This window comes from Cylas formicarius, unplaced genomic scaffold (genome assembly GCF_029955315.1).
Source record: "Cylas formicarius isolate icCylForm1 unplaced genomic scaffold, icCylForm1.1 PGA_scaffold_10__41_contigs__length_53128322, whole genome shotgun sequence".
Lineage (NCBI taxonomy): Eukaryota > Metazoa > Arthropoda > Insecta > Coleoptera > Brentidae > Cylas > Cylas formicarius.
In genome coordinates this window covers 995006-1019425 of record NW_026844214.1, presented here as the reverse complement: position 1 = coordinate 1019425, position 24420 = coordinate 995006, and the positions used below count along the sequence as shown (strand labels likewise).

Here is a 24420-nt window from a genome sequence, read left to right as displayed (position 1 = left end):
AAACATTTTTAACAAAAAATTCTAATCATTGAATCTCAGACGAAACTCTCGACTTGACAGTTAATAATCAATAGAAGCAAAGCCACCTAAGTAATATTTTCTTTTTATAAAGCTGTATTTACTTATCTGGGTTTTTCCTTCCCGCGAGCTTATTTTGTAAAGGATTTTGAAAATTTCTGGTTTTAAAAAGTTTTGTTCCCACTAGGGTGCTATTTGTAAAAACTAGGTTATCCGAAAAAAATAATAGTTCATTACATTAAGTGCTATTTGTCATTAGACAAGTAAAGAAAAGTTTCATTTACAATTTTTTAAATAAAAAAAACAAAAAAATGGTAAAAAACCGTCCTATCCCACGTAGAATGATCATGACCATTTAAAATTGGAAAGTTACTGTGCTACTATATTAACCCGTTCAAAAGTTATAGTTTTCCCACTTTGTTGTAGCACCCGGTGTGTGTACATTATATATTATATATACATTATGCATTTTTATTTAATTAACATGTCTTGTGGGGGTCGTAGAACTGCAGCCTAGCCGGCTAATTATTATTTTAAATGGCGAAATTCTGTCGAGCGTCCGGATATATAGGTATACGTAAAATGTGAAACGAGTCCGATTATTATTATTGTTTTAAACTTTATCGACAGTAATTTGCAGTCATGTGCGAGGCGCTTTTAAAGATTCGTTTCGGAACTGACGTTAAAACTATGTTCATTAGTTTGGGCCGTTGTGCGTATGCACACATATATAGCGTACATAACGTCAATTGTTGCATATCGACGAATAATTGAAAAATAATTAATTCTGTTCGACGCGTTCGAAAATAGTTTGCCCGTTTCGGCCGGGAAAAGAGGGCGTCTTTTTGAAAATAATATCAAAACTCGTCGATATTAAAATAACGTTTCGGCTACTTTTGCGCCACTAAAAATAATTAAAAATAAATAAATTCCTCGAACTGCGTTCGGAGTGGAAAAATATCGAAATTATTCAAAGAAAAAAATAGAATTTGCCAAAAATTTTATAAATTCAATTTGCGTTTTAGAAATATTAAAATTTCTCAGACGTAATATGACACAAAAAGAGGTATATAATGGGAAATTTCGCCCCGTTTCGTTTAATGCAAAATTATTTTTGTGTATCCCTTACTTTGGATTACCTATTTTTTCTTAACGTGTAATGTGTTTTTTTTACTGTTGTGTATATTACTGTCACCCTTTAACATGTTACATTTTATGTAGAAAATGACTTGCAGCTAATGTTTTATTTTTTAAACAGAAAATGGTTAATAAAGGATCTATCACGTGGTTTGGACTGCCCAATCGTTGATAATGGTAATATTCTTGTTTTCTGTTTTTGTTACTGTTGTGTATATTACTGTCACCCTTTTACATTTTACATTTTATATGGGAAATGACTTGCCACAATTGTATTATTTTTTAAACAGAAAATGGTTAATAAAGGATCGATTACTTACTTTGGACTGCCTAATTTTTCTTAATGTGTAATGTGTTTTTTTTTACTGTTGTGTATCTTACTGTCACCCTTTCACATTTTACATTTTATATGGGAAATGACTTGTCACAATTATTTTATTTTGTAAACAGAAAGTGGTTAATACTCACTTAATTTTTATTGCCCAATTTTTCTTAATGTGTAATGTGTTTTTTTACTGTTGTGTATATTACTGTCACTCTTTCACATTTTACATTTTATATGGGAAATGACTTGCCAAAATTGTATTATTTTTTAAACAGAAAATGGTTAATAAAGGATCGATTACTTACTTTGGACTGCCTAATTTTTCTTAATATGTAATGTGTTTTTTTTACTGTTGTGTATCTTACTGTCACCCTTTCACATTTTACATTTTATATGGGAAATGACTTGTCACAATTATTTTATTTTTTAAACAGAAAGTGGTTAATACTCACTTACTTTTTATTGCCCAATTTTTCTTAATGTGTAATGTGTTTTTTTACTGTTGTGTATATTACTGTCACTTTTTCACATTTTACATTTTATATGGGAAATGACTCGCCACAATTGTTTTATTTTTTAAACAGAAAATGGCTAATAAAGGATCGATTACTTACTTTGGACTGCCTAATTTTTCTTAATATGTAATGTGTTTTTTTTTACTGTTGTGTATCTTACTGTCACCCTTTCACATTTTACATTTTATATGGGAAATGACTTGCCACAATTGTATTATTTTTTAAACAGAAAATGGTTAATAAAGGATCGATTACTTACTTTGGACTGCCTAATTTTTCTTAATGTGTAATGTGTTTTTTTTTACTGTTGTGTATCTTACTGTCACCCTTTCACATTTTACATTTTATATGGGAAATGACTTGTCATAATTATTTTATTTTTTAAACAGAAAGTGGTTAATACTCACTTACTTTTTATTGCCCAATTTTTCTTAATGTGTAATGTGTTTTTTTACTGTTGTGTATCTTACTGTCACCCTTTCACATTTTACATTTTATATGGGAAATGACTCGCCACAATTGTTTTATTTTTTAAACAGAAAATGGTTAATAAAGGATCGATTACTTACTTTGGACTGGCTAATTTTTCTTAATATGTAATGTTGTGTATCTTACTGTCACCCTTTCACATTTTACATTTTATATGGGAAATGACTTGTCACAATTGTTTTATTTTTTAAACAGAAAGTGATTAACAAAGGACCGATCACTTACTTTGGATTGCCTATTTTTTCTTAACGTGTAATGTGTTTTTTTTTACTGTTGTGTATATTACTGTCACCCTTTTACATGTTACATTTTATGTAGAAATGACTTGCCACAATTGTTTTATATAACAGAAAGTGGTTGTTAATGAAGGATCTATCACGTGATTTGAATTGCCTAATGTTTCTTAATTTGCAATAGATATGTTTTCTGTTTTATTTTTTACCGTTGTGTATATTACTGTCACTCTTTTACATATTGCTTTTTATGTGGTAAATGACTCGCCACCGTTAAAGGATCTATCACTTAGGTTGCAGTGCTTAATCTTTCTTAATGTGTAATAGTCTCGTTTTTTGTTTTTTTAGCGTAGTGTATATTACTGGCACCCTCTTACATTTTACATTTTATATGGGAAATGATGAAATGATAAAATTTCTATCTATCCATCTATTGTCGCTATAAAGGCCCCAACATCGACCCGCGTATATCCCAGGCGTTTCGAAGTCGGCCAGACATTAATTTAGGAACTTTATAGTCCACAGTGTTCCTCGGGTCCGGACTTAGTATTCCTGGAAAGCCCCGCACGACTCGCATAATCAATTTTTCTGACTGGCTTGGCATTTACGTTCCTATCGCGCTGTCGGCTTTCCTTTAAACTGTCAATCATCCACCCGGGGCACACGAAGCATGCATGACTCCGTCCGTGAGACAGGCTGTGCCTGGGCCGCACCATAGACTAGCCTGCCACGCAAGCAGCACCTGCTGATCATTCTGTTTGCTTTACTTTACCCGTTTTTTTTTTATAACGTATATGTGGGGCCCCTTCGATAATTTATTCGAAATTAAAGTACGTCGGTCCGTGCCAGGAAGTGCTGGCCACTTGTTTCTGGTCCCCTTAAGAAATCCGTTCCAAAATTGCGTATTATACGGGGTGCGCGAAAATAATGAGCAAAAAATCGAAGCGTCCGTTTGAAAAGGTCGGACTTTGAAATTGAACGACCAAAGCTATAGAGTGAGTCAATAAAGTTCCTTATCCGATTGGTTTCAGAAATTATGAAAAGAAGAAATACAGAAGTTGTTGGATGCATAATTTAAAATTACAGTGAAAACTCCCTATAGCGAAACTCTGTATAACGGAAAACTCTGCGTTACGAACAAAATTTGTTGTACCATTAGGTCTCCATACAAAGCTATCTATTAATCCACCCTGTATAACGAAATTCTCACTCTCTATATCGAAAGAAAAAAGGGCACATCAGGTAACAAAGTAAGGAATGTAATTAATAGAGTCTCTCACCTTCTCAGAATTCCCTGCCCTAATAATCCAAGATAACGGAAGATAACGGACTCAAAATAGGAAACGACTGCACATCTAAATCAAACGCTTTTTTTCATGTTGATCATTGTGGTTGTTATGGCATCCTTCAGGGATGAAATAGTGTTATATACTTAATAATCAAGGGGATTAAGATCCGGGGAGCTAGGTGGCCATAAGTTTGGGATGATGTGGTCATAAAAATTTTCGGCCATCCAATCTTGTGTTTTGTCTCTGATTCAGAGTTTGTGCAGACATAAAATGCCCTCTGGGCATAACGTGGGACTTATAGCGGAGATCTTCGCGGACAACTCGACAGATTGGACCCTCAGAGACATTAAGGTCTCTCGCAATGGCCCTCATTACACTTGTTGGACAAATTGTGTATTTCTAGTAGAGTCCGAACGTTTCTCATATCTTTTACGTTTTGCAACAGCTTCTACATGGCCAGGTGATGTTTTTATGATATTCGCCTTAAAGACAGGTTACAAAGAAAAAGAAAAGAAAGAAGGCAGGGCTACAGGAAAAGAGAAAAGAAGATGTTTCTTTATTTAAACAAAATGCTTGTTAAATTAGTGAACCATCTTTAAAATGCCGTGCTAATCATCAACGTGTCAAAAATATGCATTTCATGTGTCTTTCGAATGAGCCAATGGATTGGGTAAAATGACTTATTTTATATTTATTAATTATAAACGCAATCTGATAGGAAAAAGAATTTTCGAAAATTTATTTTTTATCAAAATATATAGTTAACAAATGTTGTCGACCAATATTTTATGTTCTGAAAGAAAGGGAGGACATTTTGCCTTAATTATTTTGTAATAGACTGTGTCTATCAGAAATTTTTAAGAGATTGACCAAGTCAGAGTTTAGAAGGTCGTCAACAGTATTAACCTGCGACTGGGAAAAGGACGTGTAAATCTGGGTATCGTAGGCGTATAAATGATACTAAAAATACCTACCAGTGTTTAATATTCTTTGGTTTGGTATACTAATTAGTTTAAGTTTATTAGTAATCATTCTTATTTTTTTTGTGTAATACAGCGTGTGTTGCATCGTGTGCGAATTATGCAAAATATGTGCAAAAAATGTAGAAAACACTATTCTATTGACACTAAGGAAGTTATAAACAATGTTTATTTGACTCTCATTAAACGTGGTGCCAGCAAGCAAGCATCTTTAGAAGAAACGCGTACATTGACGAAAATTCCAACATCAACTGTATGGAAAATTGTGAACACTGCCATTTCAGCGAGGAAAAAAAGAAGCGATGCTGACATTCTCTCGAGTGTGGATGAAAGTGATCAAGATATAATACGGCGTAAAAAAAGATGAAACCGGCGTTAAATGTGGCATAACTACCTTATGGAAGTGTATTCAACACATACGTTTTAGATTTAAAAAAATTGACAAGAAGGCAAGTTTTAATGGAATCCTTTAGAATTCGGAAATGGCGACTGGAATGTCTAGAAAAAATTAGGATTTACAGAGAACAACAAAGGCCAATTATTTACTAGGATGAAACCTGGTTCGACACTTATGATACCCCGGAAAAGGGTTGGTTGACTCAACTGATAAGTGTAAAGCAAACGCGCCATTAAAAAAAGGTAAAAGAATAACTATTTTGCATGCTGGCCTTAAAGATAGTTAGATTCCAAATGGACTTTCTCTGTCTGCGAAAAATATTAAAGATTCTTCTCTGGATTATCATGAAGACAAACTAGTTCCAAACATTCCTTCTAATAGCGTCATTGTAATGGAGAATGCAAGTTATCACAGTAGAGAATTGACTTCCTCGTGTGACACAAAAGCAACAATCCAAAACTACATGTATAATAACGACATTTATTTTCACAAAGATTATACCAAAAAGCAATTAATTGAGGTTCTACAAAGCTTGAACCTACCAAAGGAATACCTATGTCTGTGATAATTATGCAAAAAATCTGGGGCATACAGTTTTAAGGCTTCCACCTTACCACTGTATATTTAATCCCATTGAACATGTTTGGCACCAACTGAAATCTGCCATTCGTCGTAAAAATATTTTTCCCCGTGGTAACTCCAATGTCCTCAAACTTATAGAAACCGAAGTTTTAAACATCCCTCCACAAAGTTGGGCAAATTCTGTTAAACATATAGAAAAAGCAGAACAATCGTATATATTGCAAATTGCATATTACAAATAATAATTAAAACAGGCGATTATAGCGATACTGATATATTATGTGTATATGTATTTCTTTAGTATCTTTCCTAACAAAAGCCCAAATAATTAAATTCTAGACAAAGTACGAACCTGTTCGGCCATATTTCATTCTTACAGCTTGCCCGCGTCTATCCTTAATTCGTATCAGTTAGTCACTTTCTTATATCTATGAACAGACTTTAACACTCTACAATTGCAAGATGCTACTTATAACATTTTTGACTAGCCAATTACGAAGTGGTCAACTGACGGTCAATCAAGAAGTAGTCAATTGACCTGTCAATAAAGAAGTGGTCGATTGACGGTCCATCAAGGAGTGGTCAATCGACCGGTCAATCGAGATGTGGTCAATTGACCAGCCCCAACGCTACATTAATACACTTTTTTCTACTTTAATACGTCTATAATTAACAGGATGTGTGGGATCATGATGTATCAAACATTACCTTAAATTATTTATTTAAAAACGTCGGAATATTTGCGTCGATAACAAATACGAAGCGCAGTTAAAATCGCCAACCAATTAAATCAATCAGTAAAAAGTTGGGCGGATTATAAAATAACTCAATTTCGTAGAGATTTGAGCGGCACGAAATTTAAACAATTTACAGTTTACTCCCGATCATTACATAATCAATTTAGTAATTATACATTGGTTATAAAAATAGAACGGCGAAATGTTTGCACATTCCGGTCGTGAAGTAATTAAATCGCGCGAAATTCGGCCGCTTTTTCGAAAGCTGCCCGGAAGATCCGCGGGATGACGGTCGGTTTACCCCCCGTCCGAAAATACGAGCGACAATTGAAAATTTTACCCGAAAAAAAAAGCCGTTTATCATTCGCGTCGGCGCGAATAATAAACTCATCTAAATGAGAGTAAAACCTGCACGTTGCAGGGGTTCTAATTTGGACAATATATCTTGAATACCTATAAAGTCCTGGGCTGCATTGTCTCTGCGATGCCGGTGGGATACCGACGGAAGACGACCTACTATACACAAAATGTTCGGTTGTTCTGCCCGACGGGCATAATATCGATTTCTACCACTAAATCACAAAATTGAATCGACTTGAATCCCAAAATTGTATACACACTCGGTCATTCATAGGAGACTTGTTTTGTACTTCTAACGGCCAAGATTGCATAAGGTCATTCGGCCAACTTACAAAAACAAGCAACCTTAGACAAAAGTTCCCAAAGGATTCCTTTGTAATGAAGGGATCTGGATTAATTAAATAAATAGGCATAAAATGACGACCGGTTATTCTTTACTGCTCCTGCAATTATCTACGGAACCCGTATTAACATATACCTAATGGAATAACATATCACAAATCCATATACATCCGCTTAAGACGGACGCTATTTCCCAAATTTATAAGCACTACGCCTCTATCACTTCAGATAACGAATATACAAAACACTATTTTGCATCAAACGACATTAATTTCAAGGGACTTCTACATTTTATGGATCCGGATAGGAAGAACGTCCTCCATGTGCAATGCAGGTTGCTTTATTCGGGCAAAACCAGTAAAACCATTCGCCCAATCCGTATGCGCAAGTTGCCAACCGTCAAAAAAAAGTTATAACGTTTACTCAGCAGGTTTTTATTGGTTATTTTAAAATATGACAATCGTGCAATATTAGTTATTTGTTGTCCGACAAAAACTGAGGTCCTACTTTAAAAATGATTGAATGTAGCGAGCAAACCGTCGATTTCCTCTATCTTTGAACAAGAAAAACTGTTTTACAAAGATGACTCGTTGTTCAACGGGGCGTTCAAGTGATACCCTTCTGGTGAGAAACAACAAGAAAAGTCGTTTGACCTTATCCATTCCCTCAAAAGTAAAGAAACATCAACAAATCCAGATTCGGAGATGGGATAGCGAAAAATGTCGTTTTACTGAGATTTTCAACCTAAGGGAGCTCATGCATAACAAATTACAAAAAAAAATCAATGAAGAAGGGTTCTACCATGATACAAAAGTTATTAAACACTTTTTAAAAAAGACGTCCTCCATTGAATTGAATCCAGCAACGTGTTTATTCATGAAGATTAAGTATTTAAACGAAAAGCGGGAGGAAACAATAACCTATAAACATTTACATAAAAAAAAACTTAGTAATATATACTTAATGGGCACATGATATTGATAAAATGTTTTTATTTTTACTTGTATTTTTTATTCATTTTTTTTTATAAATTATACTCACACATTTGTGTTTTAGTCAAATTCGTAACTAACATAAACTGATATTTTTTATGGCGAAAATGCTTACCGGTTATTTCCCCAATAAAGAACCAAAATGAATAGCATTCTTTATATATTTATGTATTATTTGACTTTTTAAAAAATTTATACAATAAAATTTAAAAGTTATCTGATAGAAAAACAATGACAGGCCATTATTATGATAAACATATAATTAATACTTTGGATATGACTGGAGACAAAACTAAGTCTAAGTTTATATATACTTTATTAACGTCATTAAAAAATCTATTAACCGTACTACTTGCTATATGTTACACAAGAAGATGACAGCGCAATGGGCATAAAAGGAGTTGAATTTAATATTGCGTTGGTATCTTCATATTAGATGTGGTTGAATGTGCTTGTTTTCTGTCTAATTATCATACGGTTTGTCGTATCGCCTTTGAAAATACAGATGCGTTCAGTTTTTGTACCATACATTGTAAACGCAGTAGCACATATAATTTGGATATCCTTTAAATATTCACTGTAAGATACAATATACAATGATACAAAATTTAGGCAGGATATTTCAGACGTTAATTGTTTTGTGCAATGGGTACAGGGTTTCGTTCTGTGGTATGACTATTCTACGGCTTTGAGAAGTTAGAATGTTAGACTTATGTTTATGTTTGAACCTCATGGCGCTGTTAAAATAAAAGACCTGTTGTGGAATTCTCTTTTTTATAAAAAGTCTCCAATAATACAAAGAAAACCATACCAAAGGGTACCGTCGAGTCAAAATATACTCACAATTGGTTACGCTATGTTCTATTTATAATTGTTTTCGAAAACAGGTATCATGGGACGTAGCCAGCAGCTTATAACTAATTTGCGCACAACGAATATGAGGAATCGTTACTAAACCAAAATGAAAAGTTCACATCGCTTTGATTAAACCTTAACATCCTAACCCATCAATTTTCGTCATGTAATTGCAATGCTTGTAGTCGGTACACATTAATTTTTACTAGTATGGCTTTAATATATGAATATTTCTTTATTTAAAAAAAAAGTGTGTGTTCCAAGAGAAATCCATGCGATTGGAGTTTCGCATAGTAGGCCTGCGAGAATCGCGTTAGGGTAGCTCCGGTCGGGGCAGAAAGGGTGTAATTTATAAGCTGGGGTGCAGTCTCCCTGTACGCCACCATCAATCATTGTGGCGCTGTGCAGGGAACCCCGCAGGAGGGAGCGAAACTATGCTGGTTCAGGGGTGCAAGTGCACCGTGTGATAGGGTCGATCTTAAATTGTCCCGCAAGCTGATCAACTGACTAAATGCTCAGGTGCCAGTCACGTTACTTTTTGCGGAAAACCCCGAAATTTCATTAGAAAACGGGGCAACTGTTGAAAAAAGGGGTTATAATGTTCATGGATATGAAGAAACTATGTTAGTTTTCTGGACCTGTTAACATTACAAAAAAAAATGAAGCGTCTAATACAAAAGTAAATATACTATCAATGGGATTGGTTTGGAATTGGTTTGCTGAATTTGGTATTAAAAAAATAGAAGAGGAGATCTGTTCAACTGAAGATAAAATCAAAAATATATCATGCTCTCTATAGAGTAGTAGTGTTACATTATTTTGCAAAAATTTCCAGATGCCTCATTTTCTTGGACACACAAGAGTACTTTATTACTTTTGGATGGATCTAAGAAATTGAAAAAGAAAAATGTTTGGGATAAAATTTCAAAAGAAATGAAACTTAGAGGATATAATGTGGAAGGTGAACTACTTGATAGGAAAATAAGAAATATAAATCACACATACAAAAAATATTGATAATAACAATAACAAAAAGACTAAATATTTGAATTTTTTTGTCATACAGCTATTTTTATTGATTGTAGGTGGTGTACAGTTGGAGAAATGGGCTACTTGCAATAATTGTACTTAGGTATAATAAAATAAATCTATTTTTAATGTGAAATATTTTAACTTAGTCATAATACATTTGCTATGTAACATGTTTTCATCTGTCCTTGAATTTGATGTAAATTGTTTCTGTTTCCATTAAAATCCTCATTAAGTTCTTCATTATCTGTATAGGCCATACATTCCATTTTTTCAGGGTCAGAGTTTTTATAGGTTATAATCGGATTATGCAGCACACATGCTGCTGTTATAACTGATCGAATTTTGTCATCAATGCTCATTTCTAAATCCAAAGCTTTGCTCAATTAAAACATGCATAGAACTAAACAACAGATGTCCATTATCTCTATATGGTTTTAAGAGAAAGAGAATTAAATGCTGATTTTGATTCATTAAAGGATGTTCATTATTCGGCATGGTATACAGAGTTCTAATTCTAAAAACCCTTGCGTCATGTACTGTGCCAGGGGTACCAACAACTGCAATCAAGTGGTCAACTGCAGTTACCTGTAGAGCCTCCTTTATAAAGGGTAGATCAACAGATGTCCTCATATATTTATATGAATAGATAGATAGACTAGAGATACAACTTTCTATACTTACCACAAGGGTGAGATCCATGTCATCTTCCAATACTTCATCAATTAAGATTTCATTCATTTTTAATAAAATTTGCCCGGAAACTGAAAAATAGTTCTTAAAAACGCTACGGTATAGAATAATTTGAGAAAAAACAAAGTCCATGTTCAATGCGGATATTCTTTTTTCTTTTTTTTTACATACTGCAAGCTGATTGTAGCTTATAACTGGTGACGCTTAAATCAAATAATTGCGGTGATCCAATATCTGCGTATGACGTCATGTGTTTTTTATATATACGCGACTCGTACCAAATTGATTAACCTTGATGATCCCAGAAATTCGTTATGACGAAAAAATGGCATAGTGTTTCTTCGATCCGGCGCTTCCGCCATATACCGCTGGCAATGAATGCAAATAATTAAGCGGCAAAACAAATGACACTAAATTGAGTCACTTCGTTTGTCTAGTCAATACTACAACAAAATAAATAACTCCGGTTAATTTTGTATAGTATTAGAGACGACACAAAAGTGGCACTCCATTTTCTCCGGCACACAATTATAACCATATAGTTATTAGATAATATAGGGGCCCGACCATGTTAAAAATTGATGCGCCGCAATGGCACTGACACGACTCACTAACCTGTGTTCTATTTTCTTTCTAATAGACGATTTGCACACACTTAACTCGTTTTCCTAGACCGTTTAACGAGAACTAGGCATGTTTTGAAAAAATACTAAAAAATGCGGCATTTAAACTTATTGATGATATGTCAGCGGCCATATTGTTTGTTGATTGCCACAAGGTCATTGGCCATTGTTATGTGGTTGCTACCATATAGCCGCTAGAGATATAGAGGCTCTATCTAGGGATGTTCCGATACCATTAAAGTATCGATACCTACTCATTTTGATAGTACTCAAATCTTTTTTCGATATTACTCAAATAAATACTCCTAAAGTATCGATACTTTTAGCACTTTATTATAATTATTTTTATTTATTTTAAGTAAACTAACAATGAACGTTGAAGGGCAAAAATTAAAACAAAATTAAGAAGGAAAAGAATAAAGGTTTGCGCCACGTTAAGCACGTACTTTAAACAAAAAACTCCATGATAACATTGGAATAATAAGCCGATGATAACAATAAATAAAATTATTCGTAAGCAATCTCTTGTATGTTTGACAATTTATGTTGGTTGACAATGAAAAAAAATGAAGGGCGGATGTCTTTCTCGCTTTTGGCTCGGGCTCGGTCGGGAGGTTGATTCGATTTGATACCAAGTACTTTTGTTTCGATACCGAGTAAGTATCGAAAGATTGATTCGATACTACAAATACTTGGTATCGAATCAAAAGTACCGAATACCTACTCATATTTACTAGTATCGGAATATCCCTAGCTCTATCTATGCTGAGAATACAAGAAATTGTGAAGCAACTATGACAAAATTTTGAGAAGGTCCATTCAAAATGCGAATGAAAGAGATTTAAAATCTCCTTTTTAGCGAATGACATTCATTAACCACCATGGCCGTTAACAAGCCTTCAATAATAAGTGTGTGAAAATCGCTGTCTAGAAAGAAAATGGCACAAAGTGCAGATTGGTGGTATAGTTTTCTGTGACAGACTGCAAATGACAGTTGACAGCTATGACAGAACGAAAAATAAACGTGCACATGTTTCACAAGTTTTGTATTTCGAAAAACCGGTTGATAACAAAACAATCACACTCATAAGTGGCTGAAACGTAGAGGCAGGCGTAGAAAATAATTACCTCAATTAACAATGGTCTCGTGTGAGATTTAGATCCTTGCCAGGAACAATATTGGAGATGCAATAAGCACATGCGCGTCATTTGAAAACTCGATTTCAACCAATCATAGATAAATATTATTATATTGGTTATAGATAGGAAACTTTACTCTTGGAGAATAGAAACAGCATCGCTAGCGCCATCTAGTGCCATGTAAGAGACTAATTGCAAAGTTCAGAACCAAATTCCTTATTTCTTTTTCTGTTTTTAACTTTTGAATTCGAAATTTAGTAATTGGCGCGACTGTACTTGCAGTAATTTGACGGGTGAAAAAAGGTTCACGCAATTTTTGTTCGGGACCTCGTTCCTGTCGAATTAAGAGGATAAGTCTACGGAAAAAATAAAATCATTTGAATAACAAAACAAAAATAACTGCAACTGCGAAATGCTAACAAAATACAAAGAAACTTACTACTACGCAAAATACTCAACTTCATAATAAAAAAGAGGCCTACAAATGCGTACGGACACGAATTTTAAATTTGAAACGTTTCTTTCGACTTGTGTCTTCTTCTTTTATTTGCAGAGCCTCTGATGGGATGTAAGCGATTAAACGCGGTGAGAAAAATTTGAGAGAGTGCCCGTTGACATTTCAATGTTATGCCTGTTGTCCACCAAACTCACCAAACGGAAAAAAAACACACGAACTCGAATCCAATAAAATAAAACTTTTCGCAGCTTGTGTTTTGGTTAGAGTGAACTTTTTGAAGACTGCCGTGTTTTGGAAGCGTTAAAATGCATAGTAGTTTCTTTAGTAAAAAGGATTCCCGTTTTCTATTCTCAAGTTTGTTCTTTTGGATAAGAATTAGTTACTGGTAGGTTAGCATAACATAATATAGTATATTACGCAACAAGTGCGGTAAACGGCAATTGACTAACGAGTTTATTTGACACGATCGGAGCGAGTGTTTAATAAACGAGTGAGTTAAAAAGTTTACCGAACGTGTTGCATACTATACTTTTTCTACGACCTCTAGTTTTTGGTCACATTTTTGCAAAAACAACACGAATACATTCAATGACATGACCGTCAAAATTGACAAACGTCAAAATTCAAAGCGTGGGAAATATATCCGAAAACATCCGGTTGCTCCCAAACCCGTGCGGTAAAATCCCGGAATTGTCCGACGTGGCTCGGATTCGTGGGAAACGAAACTGACTTGTTAAAGTGACGCTACGCTAGATCGGTGCGTAATTAGGTATTTTACAGACGGGAGTAGAAAAAGGTATTTTTATAGATATGTGGGAGAAATTTAATAGATCTTTATTAAAAGGATTGCTATATATCAGACTAAACTAAACACTTCCTTGATTATTATATATTTAACTCATGGCAACAATCAGTGGAATGGGATTGAAAACAAAAACAGCTCATACAAAACACAGTTGGGAACAGGGTTTGGATTTGTTTTAGTTACCTTTTACGTTCCAAATGCCTTCTTTTTGTCTTTTTCATTAAATGGCCTCCGACGACCGAGTGAATGCCGGGATAAGCATTCCACCTCTAACTTGCCAACGGCTAAGGGCGGATGAGCAAGTAGGGGAAAGGGCACTCTTTTGTCCTGAGGTTGAGAAATCGGCCTCAAAGGCGGACGAATTACTAACAGTAATCAACGGCGTAAGGATACAGAAGGCAATGGGAAACCACTGTATTAAAGATCACTAAGATATTCCAAGAAGACAATTATGGTAGAAGTATCACAAACAACGGCCCCCAGTCCGCGGCAGACTTTAAATAGTCAGGGGGTGCGAAGAATACCCGCGAAGAATAATGCTAGGACCCACCCGAAAGTGGAAAAACAATCGAGTTGTAGACTCGGTACTTGGAACGTAAGGACCTTGTATACCGCAGGGAAATTGGACAATCTAGTACAGGAAATGGAACGCCACGAGATAGACATACTAGGCCTCGGTGAAGTTAAATGGCCGAACAGTGGCCAATGCACGACCGAAAAAGCAACACTCTACTATTCCGGAAACAATCATAACAATCACTGCAACGGAGTCGGTTTTATAGTACACAAAAATATCGGGAAGTCCGTAAAAAACTTCATAGCCCACTCGGATAGGGCAGCTCTCATACGGCTGAAAGCTGCCCCAGTTGACATTAATATCATACAGGTATATGCCCCAACACTGGATAAACCGGACACCGAAATGGCACAACTCTATAAGGAAATAAAAGAACCGATGAAGCTAGCCGGAAAGAAGGAAGTTCTCATCATCATGGGCGACTTTAATGCCAAGATTGGTCGAGGTCGAGTGGACAGTGTGGTCGGAGATTTCGGTCTCGGAGACCGCAACAAAAGAGGCGATACCTTGGTACAATTCTGCCAAGAAGAAAGACTGGTCGTCGCAAATACATGGTATAAACTCCCGTTAAGAAGGCTATATACCTGGCAATCACCACAACACTCACCGGACAATATAGTGAGAAACCAAATAGATTTTCTACTAATCAGCCAGAGATACAGAAACGGATTGCACGGAGTGAGAACCTACCCTGGTACCGACATCGGCTCAGACCATAACCCAGTGGTGGGAACGCTCAATATTAAATTAAAGAAAATAAGACGGCCACATAAGAAGAAGATAAACATAAACAACATTAAGAGGCCCGAGATAAGGACGGAGGTACACCAGAGGATAAACAGAGCAGTCAGCTTAGTAAGAAACTCGCCTCAACAACCAGCGGGTGTGGAAGTTGTCTGGAATCGACTGAAGGACGCGATAACCACCACCACAAATGATATAGTGGGACCACCTATCAACAAGAGAAGGGAATGGATGACCTACGAGATCCTTGGGCTGATGTCTGAACGCCGTTCATATAAGAATAAAAATCAAGTCAGATACAGGGAGCTTGACAGACGAGTTAAAAAAGAGATACGCAAGGCCAAAGAACAATGGCTGCGAAGAAATGGAAGAATTAGAGAGAAAACATGATCACTTTAACATGCAGAAACTTCTCAAGAATACCACGCGCTGTTCAAGACCCTGTAAGACAAACAACATCCTCGACGATAATAACAACATCATCACCGACACGGAAAAACTGCTAAATCACTGGAAGGACTATACCGAACTACTCTTCCGGGATAATAACCAAAGAGCTTTTATAGACACCGCGACGGGAGATAATTCCCCCGAAATTTTAAAATCCGAAGTCCTAAAAGTTATAAAACAAGGAAAGCAGGGAAAAGCAGCGGGGCCGGACGATATCTATATGGAATCGGTGAAGCTGTTGGATGGCGAGAATATTGAGATCCTAGTGCAACTGTTTAACACAATATACAGTACAGGCCAAATACCACAAGACTGGCTACAATCAGTCTTTGTGCCTATACCAAAAAAGCCTAACCCTAATCGATGCGACCGGTTCCGAATGATCAGCTTGATGAGCCAGGTCCTAAAGCTTTTCATTAAAATAATCCATAGAAGAATTTATGGCAAATGTGAAAAAGAAATCGGGCCCACCCAATTCGGATTCAGGCGGGGATTCGGCACACGAGAAGCACTCTTCAGCTTGAACATCTTACTCCAAAAATGCCGAGATCAACGAAAAGACGTCTTTCTGTGCTTCATAGATTATCAAAAAGCATTTCACTGTGTCAACCACACAGAACTAATGAGTCTACTGCAGGAGAAAAGAGTGGATAAGGGCGATCTTTCTTTTATAAAGAACCTGTACTGGAACCAGACAGCCTCTGTAAGGGTGGGAAATGAAACCACGCAAAGTTTCCCGATAGAGAGAGGCGTAAGGCAAGGATGCGTCTTGTCTCCTCTTCTTTCTAACTTATACTCCGACTCCGTATTTGACCGAGCACTTTTTGAGACGGATGATGGCATAAAGATCAATGGTCTCCCAGTCAACAACCTCCGCTACGCAGATGATACCGTAATTATTGCTGAAAGTCAAGAAGCACTACAACGCCTTGCCGATAGAATATCTGCGACGGGAGAACGCTCGGGCCTAAAGATTAACGTTGAAAAAACTAAGGTCATGGTCATAAGCAGAACACCAGATGTGCGTTTGGACGTCTCGACTGGAGGAAAACGGATACAGCGGGTCTCTAAATTTAAGTATCTTGGTAGCTGGATAACCGAGGACCTAGACCCAGATATGGAAATTCGTGGTAGAATCGAACAAGCTAGGGCGACGTTTATAAAAATGAAACCCATACTGACCAACCCGAGTCTTAGTTTGAGACTACGCTACCGCTTCATAAAGTGCTACGTGTACTCGGTGTTACTTTATGGCGTCGAGGTCTGGACCCTTAAGGCTGGCACTATGAATCGAGTGGAAGCATTCGAGATGTGGGTATTTAGGAGAATGCTCAAAATCGCACGGACAGATCACGCCACCAACGACGAAGTCCCGAGGCGCATGGGGATGGAGAGAGAGTTGTTGCAACTGGTTAAACGAAGGAAAGCAGCTTACCTGGGCCACATCTTCAGAAATACAAAGTACCAATTCCTTAAGCTCATCATGGAGGGAAAAATAGAAGGAAAGCGAGGCATCGGTAGAAAGAAGAATTCATGGCTCAAAAACATTAGGGACTTGCCAGAATTGTCGCCAACATCCAGTGAAATGGATATGGCACCTTAAGAAGAAGATAAAATGGCCGCTAGAGGGCGCAACCTTTACTTTAAAATAGGAAAAACGGGTTTCCTCAAAAATTTGCCAAATTCACTTATATCAAAATTAGTGTTAACATTATCTAATCTAGATTAAGAAACTGTTTTTATTTACCATTTTTTTCTGTCTCGTCAAATTAAGGGCGGGAAGGGGCAAGTGTTGGTTTAGAAATTTGAATAACGTTTCTTTTTGGCCAATCCGACTTCGGCGAACTTGGTTTAGTTTTAAAGAGTATTTACAGGAGCTTCGGCATGTCAATATCACGACATTAATTCTTTTAGGAGGAGGCACTTCGCGTCAAAAACAGTTATTTTTATGATTTTCTCGAAAATTTTAAATATAATGGTATAAATATTTTTAGCTAAGATGAAATTAGTAAAAGAACACAGAAATTAATCGATAGAAAAAAAATTGAAACAAAAAAGTTTCCTTATCAGGAGATTACGTTAAAACTAATTTTGATATACGTTAATTTGGCATATTTTTGAGAAAACCAGTTTTTAAATTTTACCGGTTCCGCCCCCCTAGTGACCATTTTATGAACCTGAAAATAATTTCCAACTTTTTCTCTTGCCTGGTTTACCCATAAATATTTTTTGTTCCAACTTGTAGGACTCTTATTAATTTCTATGAGAAACATAGACCAATTGTATTTCATGGTAAATTTATTGTTACCAGCACAAAAACCACAAAAAATTCTCGTTAAACTTTAATACAACCAATAATTAAAATAACAGGTAGTGATTCAAATATAATGATACCAATAGGTCACCTTCCATTATTATATCACAAAAAAAATTAAACCTCTCACTCTCAACATAAAATATATTATTCTAGTAACAAGTCAAAAAATAATAATAACCTATTTTAACCGAAAAATATTAATATGTTAAAAAAATATTCAGTAAGTGAAAAACATTGCATAATAAGGTCCACAAATTACCGGTTAGAAGAGGAAAGCTCGGCAAAAACATCCAAAACTTCTAAGGCACTAGTTAGCAGGCACTTCAGCTTCCTTCTTCAACTCCGGTTCATTCTTAGCTTCCCTTTCGACATCGGTTTCCTTCTTCACCTCCGTCTCTCCATCATTCTCCCTCTTCGGACTCGTTTTGATATTGCAAGCGTTATCTGGAGGGCTGGTATCCACAGGCGGAACAGAATTACTATCGATGCTGGCAACTTCCTCTTGGGAGTTGTTCTTAATTTCGGAAGATTCCTTCGTTTCAGACTCTTTCCTTTCCGACTGAGAATTCGAACGACCTTTGCTGGTTGACTTTTGCCTTGGTCTCGGTCTGTTGTTATTGTACCTATTGTTCCAACTACCGGTCTTTGGTTGTACCGGCTTCTTCTGGGGATCGAAGAAACAATCCAGAATCTCCAAGAGCTCGTTCAAATCGGTTTCCTTCGCGTTCGCAACCTATAAAAACGGAAAATTTGACTGAAGTCTGAACCAAACAGACTTTTCAAAATGGCCGCTTGTGACTGTTTTTACAAGATTGGATCTTTCGAAGGGTGGACTCGGACAAAATGGCAAATGGAACCCCGCTCCCAGTTATATACACTAAATAAAAGTAAGTGTTTTTATTTGGTAACTTTTACTTTTTCACTTGTAGAGTGTCCCAAATACGAAGTTGCGCATTTTAATGCTTAAACTGAGAAAATCCCAATTCATTCCGGAGATATTTTTTTTTCAATTCTTTCCTGGGCTTAATTATTATTATTATTTTTTTAAACAAACTGCAATGCAAGCTGGCATTATTGAATTTTAAGTAGGGCGTTTCGGTTTTCTGTGCCCATCATCAAACCTAATTTAAACACATAACTTAATTATTTACTAAACAACACCGCCCTAAAATTGATAAAGTCAAATAAATTGACACGATAAACTAAGTTTGCAATTAAACAAAATCATTTACGTAAATTATTAAGTGACCGTTACGTTTTACTGTTGTATGTAATTACAGATTATTAATTTTAATAAGTTTGTTCTTCTCCTCTAAAATATCTTTTTATATTTTTTTTAAAAAACGCCTTTTTTTGCTACAGCAATAATTAGCTAGCACAGTAAAATGTAATTAAAACTCTTTGTATGTAATGTTTTTGTTTCATGGCCACCTAATTTTCTGTGCGAATTTGTGATATCATTTTGTAAATCATTAAATATGATACACGTATTCTTTGAGAATGACAATTGAGCGATTTTATAGCATAATAGTACTATAGTGACAATGGCAGTTTGTTTCCCTTTTATATATATATATATATATATATATATATATATATATATATATATATATATATATATATATATATATATATATATATATATATATATATATATATATTATTAGTGTTATTATTTGGAAATGGCTCAGCATATCACTGAAATAAATCAAATCACATTGTTTTTAATAATAATTTTGGTGTCCAGTATTTCCAGGTCAAAGATGGAGTATTCCTTATAAATCACCCCATATTATCATAAACTTTTAGTGTATGGGGCAAAAGTGCCAGAAAGTTTAAAAATTTAAACAAAAAAAAACTTTTCCCAATTCAACACTTTCAAATGAGACATATGCTTACTTCATCTTTTAAAATTTTTTCAAGTCCTTCCTTGCCGCCCACATCGTAAGCGTCCTTAAGCTTGTCATAATTGAAATTGTTCTCGGCCAAAAGTCTCCTCAGGTGACTAGCGTGTTGTCTTTCGTGCGGACCGGCCCTCATCAAGGCCCCAAACACTGGCCGAAACGTATTTTGCCTTTGCAATATTACCTAAAATTGAAAAATCGTCAAAACTATCCTCTGAAAATCCTTTAAACTTTAACGAAAGCGACATTTTTCCGTGTATCATAGACTTACATTTGCCAGATGCATAATTTATAAACATTTGCTTTATCAAGGTCATAACTTCTATTGTGTATAAACACAAACTCCTATCTATTGCTATCACTTTCCTAGTTTTATGATAAGTGCTTATTACCATATAAAAATGATAATACATATACAGTGCTTATAATAATTAAAATTTCAATTGAATTTTCTGCATTTGCGCAATTACTACAACAAAGTAACAAGAAAAAGATAAGGGACACATACACTTTTTTATTTAGCAAAAATGTTGAAATAAAAGAGTGACCTTAATACAGATAACCCTTCCTAAATATAAACTTCACGAATAGAAATATATTCAATAAAAGTTAAGCACCTTAAAGACCTCAATTTCTTCCTCTTCCGCGGATATAGGATTGGTAAATGGGCAAACCAAGTCAATCAAGTTTTTCTCGTTTACTGAGGCTGCGTTATCGGTAATCGTCTCATCACCCAAGTCTTCCCGTTCCCCTTGCGCAAGATGTACCAAAATGTTATAAACGGCAGAGGCCCTGCCCACTGCTGTTCTAAAATCAACATCTTCCTTGCTTAATAAGACTCTTGACATAACCTTCAAGTTGTATGTCTTTGTACTGCTCTTGCATTTTGATTTAGCTACGTTGAAGCCGTTTGCGAAGCCCTTGACGACATTTTTAAAATGATCTAATAAATTGTTCCTCTTCAAAGCTTCCAAAAGCATTCCTGGAATTGATTTTCTCCCTTCGTGAGAAACTAAAATTATCCCTTCTGAATCGCCTTTGACTTTCTCAAGCCAATCCACGAAATCGGCCAAGGCAGATATTTCACTTTTGGTCTTCAGAAACTTTCCCGTTGTCATATCCTTCAGACGCCTGTATCGGAAAGTGTTAAATACTCGAATATTATGCCTCCTACTGTAGAAAGGGTTCAGGTCTGTGAAAGGCATTATGTATTGGGAGAACTGGGACTCTGGGGTATATGCTGCAATTTGTACTATTTCGTCGATAAGACGGCGACCCGTCGTATCCACAGCCCATCCTACTAAACGATAATTGCCAATGGGGATGATACCTTTAGGTGCAATTTCCTGAAGTTGAGATGCTGTATTTTCATCACTGGAACTGGAAGTGTCATGTTGAACCATTTTTGGTGTGGGTCTGTAAAAAAAAAATTACTTAACCCTCAAAATTTGTAAACAGAGAGCACGTGGCGAAAGGAAATCGTACCACCCCGCCTCAATGTTTTACAAGAAAAAATTCACTAATCTTAAATTGACATTAGCTTTTAATTCACAAATCAAAACTGGAAAACGCAAAAATTAAACTTAAAACCAAAAAAACGTACCTTTTCGGCGGCTAATAATAGTCTCAAAGACCTATAAACTTTCCTTCGAGTTCGGGCAATCAAATGAAAACTGAAAATATAAGTAAATGCATCTACACGTGTCGACGCGAGAGGATAAAAAAAATGTGTAAAAAAAACGCTGGGTCAGCATTGATAGCGAGGACGTTCCATCTAATAAAAAACCCGCAACTTACTTTTTTTAACGGCTTTCAAAAACAACCATAAAAGTATTCGGCTAGAGACAACTGAATATTTACTTCAAAATGATAAACAACCTCAAGTAACTAGATTAATGCTTCAAGCATAGATAAATTTTTTAATCATGTATCGCGTTTACACCAGTGAGTTAATTGCAGTTGAACAGTTGCAAATATAAATTGAGATTAGATTATACATATTGTTATATCGCACATATAAATGACGTACATATTCTACGTTTGCACATACATTACTACGATTCTTAGATAGAAACAATTTTTAAAAAAATCGAAATAGTAAAAATACGTTGGAATCTACGCGAATCTCAACAGTTTTTCGATGAAATGAAACGAATATCAAAGTCACGGTCGCGCCCTTGAAAATATTGTCATTGAAATTATTCTAAAAATTTTTAGATTAGACGAAACGCGTATAAATTAAACAACAAAGTACCTACTCCGACCGTCAGAAATTTCAAACGGACAATTTTTTTTCTTTGGTAGGTTTGCAGGTTATGTCATAAATTTATTCCCTCCGTCTCTATGATCCATCTCCGAATTTTTTAATCAATTGTGTAACACGTTGGGTTTTATCTTAAGAGAAATGTTGAAATTTCACACAGTTAGTGATCAGTGTTTTTGGTGGAAGTAAGTTGATATCTTAATAATTAAAATGTCGAACCCAATTAAAAACCCGAAAACCACTTCAAGAACCAGAATTGAAAGTTTTACATCCATCAATGAAAAACCAGTGGACGACATATCTTTGGACTTTTTTTACAAGCCTCACACTATAACCCTATTGTTGATTTCAATAGGCGCAGTGATATACTTTGCTTTCATCAGAGAAACTGATGATACAGAAAAAAATATTTCCGCTGGTCTTCTATGCTGCTGCTTTTTCTTTCTGATTATATCAGTGTTGGCTTTTCCAAATGGACCTTTTATCCGACCTCATCCTGCAATATGGAGAATGGTGTTTGGCATGAGTGTTCTGTACTTGCTAGGATGCCTTTTCATCCTGTTCCAAAATTATTCAACGGTAAAAAGTATACTGTATTGGTTCGATCCCAGCCTAAAAGACTTTCACATAGATTCAGAAAAGGAATATGGAGTAAACTGTTCCGATATTACGTTTGAACGCATTTGGAGTCATGTTGATGTGTTTGCTTTTGGACATTTTTTTGGTTGGATGTTTAAAGCAATACTGATTAGACATATGGCCATCCTTTGGGCCACCAGCGTCATGTGGGAAATTACAGAACTGGCTTTTGCTCATTTGCTGCCGAACTTTGTAGAGTGCTGGTGGGACGCTTTAATTCTTGACGTATTGATCTGTAACGGATTGGGCATCTGGTGTGGCTTAAAAATTTGCCAGGCTTTGGAGATGAGAGAATACAAGTGGGAAAGCATAAAAGATATTCACTCCACCACAGGCAAAATTAAAAGGGCGGTGCTTCAGTTTACCCCAGAGAGCTGGACTTCTGTGAGATGGCTGGACCCCAAGTGTTCCTATATGAGAGTGATTGCGTTTTGTGAATTAGTGCTATTTTGGCAAGTGTCAGAATTAAACACATTCTTCCTAAAGCACATTTTCGAAATGGCCCCGTCCCACCCCTTTGTTACGGCTCGTCTAATTTTAATCGGTGTGATAGTGGCTCCATCCGTGAGACAGTTCTACTCGTATGTCACAGACACTACATGTAAACGAGTTGGAACGCAGTGCTGGGTGTATGGTTGCATAATGGTTTCAGAATCTCTGATTTGTATTAAACACGGACAAGAATTGTTTAAACAGACACATGCTGTAAATATTATTCTATGGTTTATTGTACAAATACTCCTTTCCATTGTTTTTGTAGTCAGCTATGCATTCTATCACAAATATTGCCCACAGAAACAGACCCAATCTTTATCAACATTAAACGAAACCAATAAAAAAAATAAATAAGTCACCCACAGTAGTCCATTCAGTAGTTGGCAATTTGAATAAAGTGTAAACCAAAGAAAATGTCAAGATATTTATATAACCATTCAAATTACTTTCGTCGTGAATATAAATAAATGAAATATTTCGCATTTTTGAATTTTTATTTATTACATCTACAATTTGCTTGCATTAGAACACAATTTCATTAACAAACTACAATAGAAATAACTTCACGACATTAAAGGTTATTGAGTTGTTTAGAATTAAAGCAATTGTAGTTATAAAACAAGAATAATATGTAACTTGAGTGTTCGCGAAAATTTGATATATATGCTCTTAATGATAAAGAAACTGTTAATTTGTGATGTAATTTTAACCTTTGCCACTCAAGGATACGTAACTATTTTAATTTCATAAGTCCTGATGCTTTTAGTTGTGGCTTTGATATTTCTGGAAAATTTTCTTTATCTCTAAGCAGTTCAAATCTTTAAATATAAAATATCATGCATAGTGGCATAGTATCATAAAATTTTATCATGAATATAGGATTTCTTATTTTGTATCTTACTGCATAGGTCGTCAAGATTAATTTAAGAAATGATCGAAATTCTTCTTCGACAAATAATTTTAATGTGATTGATAGTCGGCGATAACGGTAAATGACGCTTTTATTTGGAAAGTATACAATAATTGTTCTGTG

General features: G+C 35.5%; 3 protein-coding genes across 4 annotated transcripts; 2 read left to right on the top strand and 1 right to left on the bottom strand.

Annotated features, from left to right (window-relative positions):
* Positions 1-14449: 14449 nt before the first annotated feature.
* LOC132708074 (craniofacial development protein 2-like) lies at positions 14450-15709 on the top strand. Its single transcript, XM_060680183.1, has one exon. The coding sequence runs from the start codon at positions 14450-14452 to the stop codon at positions 15707-15709; it is 1260 nt and encodes a 419-aa protein (XP_060536166.1).
* Positions 15710-18209: 2500 nt separating this feature from the next.
* LOC132705732 (maternal protein exuperantia) lies at positions 18210-22128 on the bottom strand. 2 transcript variants are annotated; one of them, XM_060676565.1, is made up of 5 exons: positions 22020-22128; positions 21594-21663; positions 20608-21406; positions 19986-20174; positions 18210-18819 (listed from the first exon to the last, which is right to left on the bottom strand). In XM_060676565.1, the coding sequence occupies exons 3-5, from the start codon at positions 21391-21393 to the stop codon at positions 18394-18396; spliced, it is 1401 nt and encodes a 466-aa protein (XP_060532548.1). In that variant the 5' UTR covers positions 21394-21406; positions 21594-21663; positions 22020-22128; the 3' UTR covers positions 18210-18393. The 2 variants fall into 2 exon arrangements, with proteins under 2 accessions (XP_060532548.1, XP_060532538.1); XM_060676555.1 differs by lacking the exon at positions 22020-22128 and adding an exon at positions 21788-21972.
* A 123-nt stretch (positions 22129-22251) lies between these two features.
* On the top strand, positions 22252-23869 carry LOC132705736 (phosphatidylserine synthase). The gene has a single exon (XM_060676580.1). The coding sequence runs from the start codon at positions 22464-22466 to the stop codon at positions 23739-23741; it is 1278 nt and encodes a 425-aa protein (XP_060532563.1). The 5' UTR covers positions 22252-22463; the 3' UTR covers positions 23742-23869.
* The last annotated feature ends 551 nt before the right edge of the window (positions 23870-24420 follow it).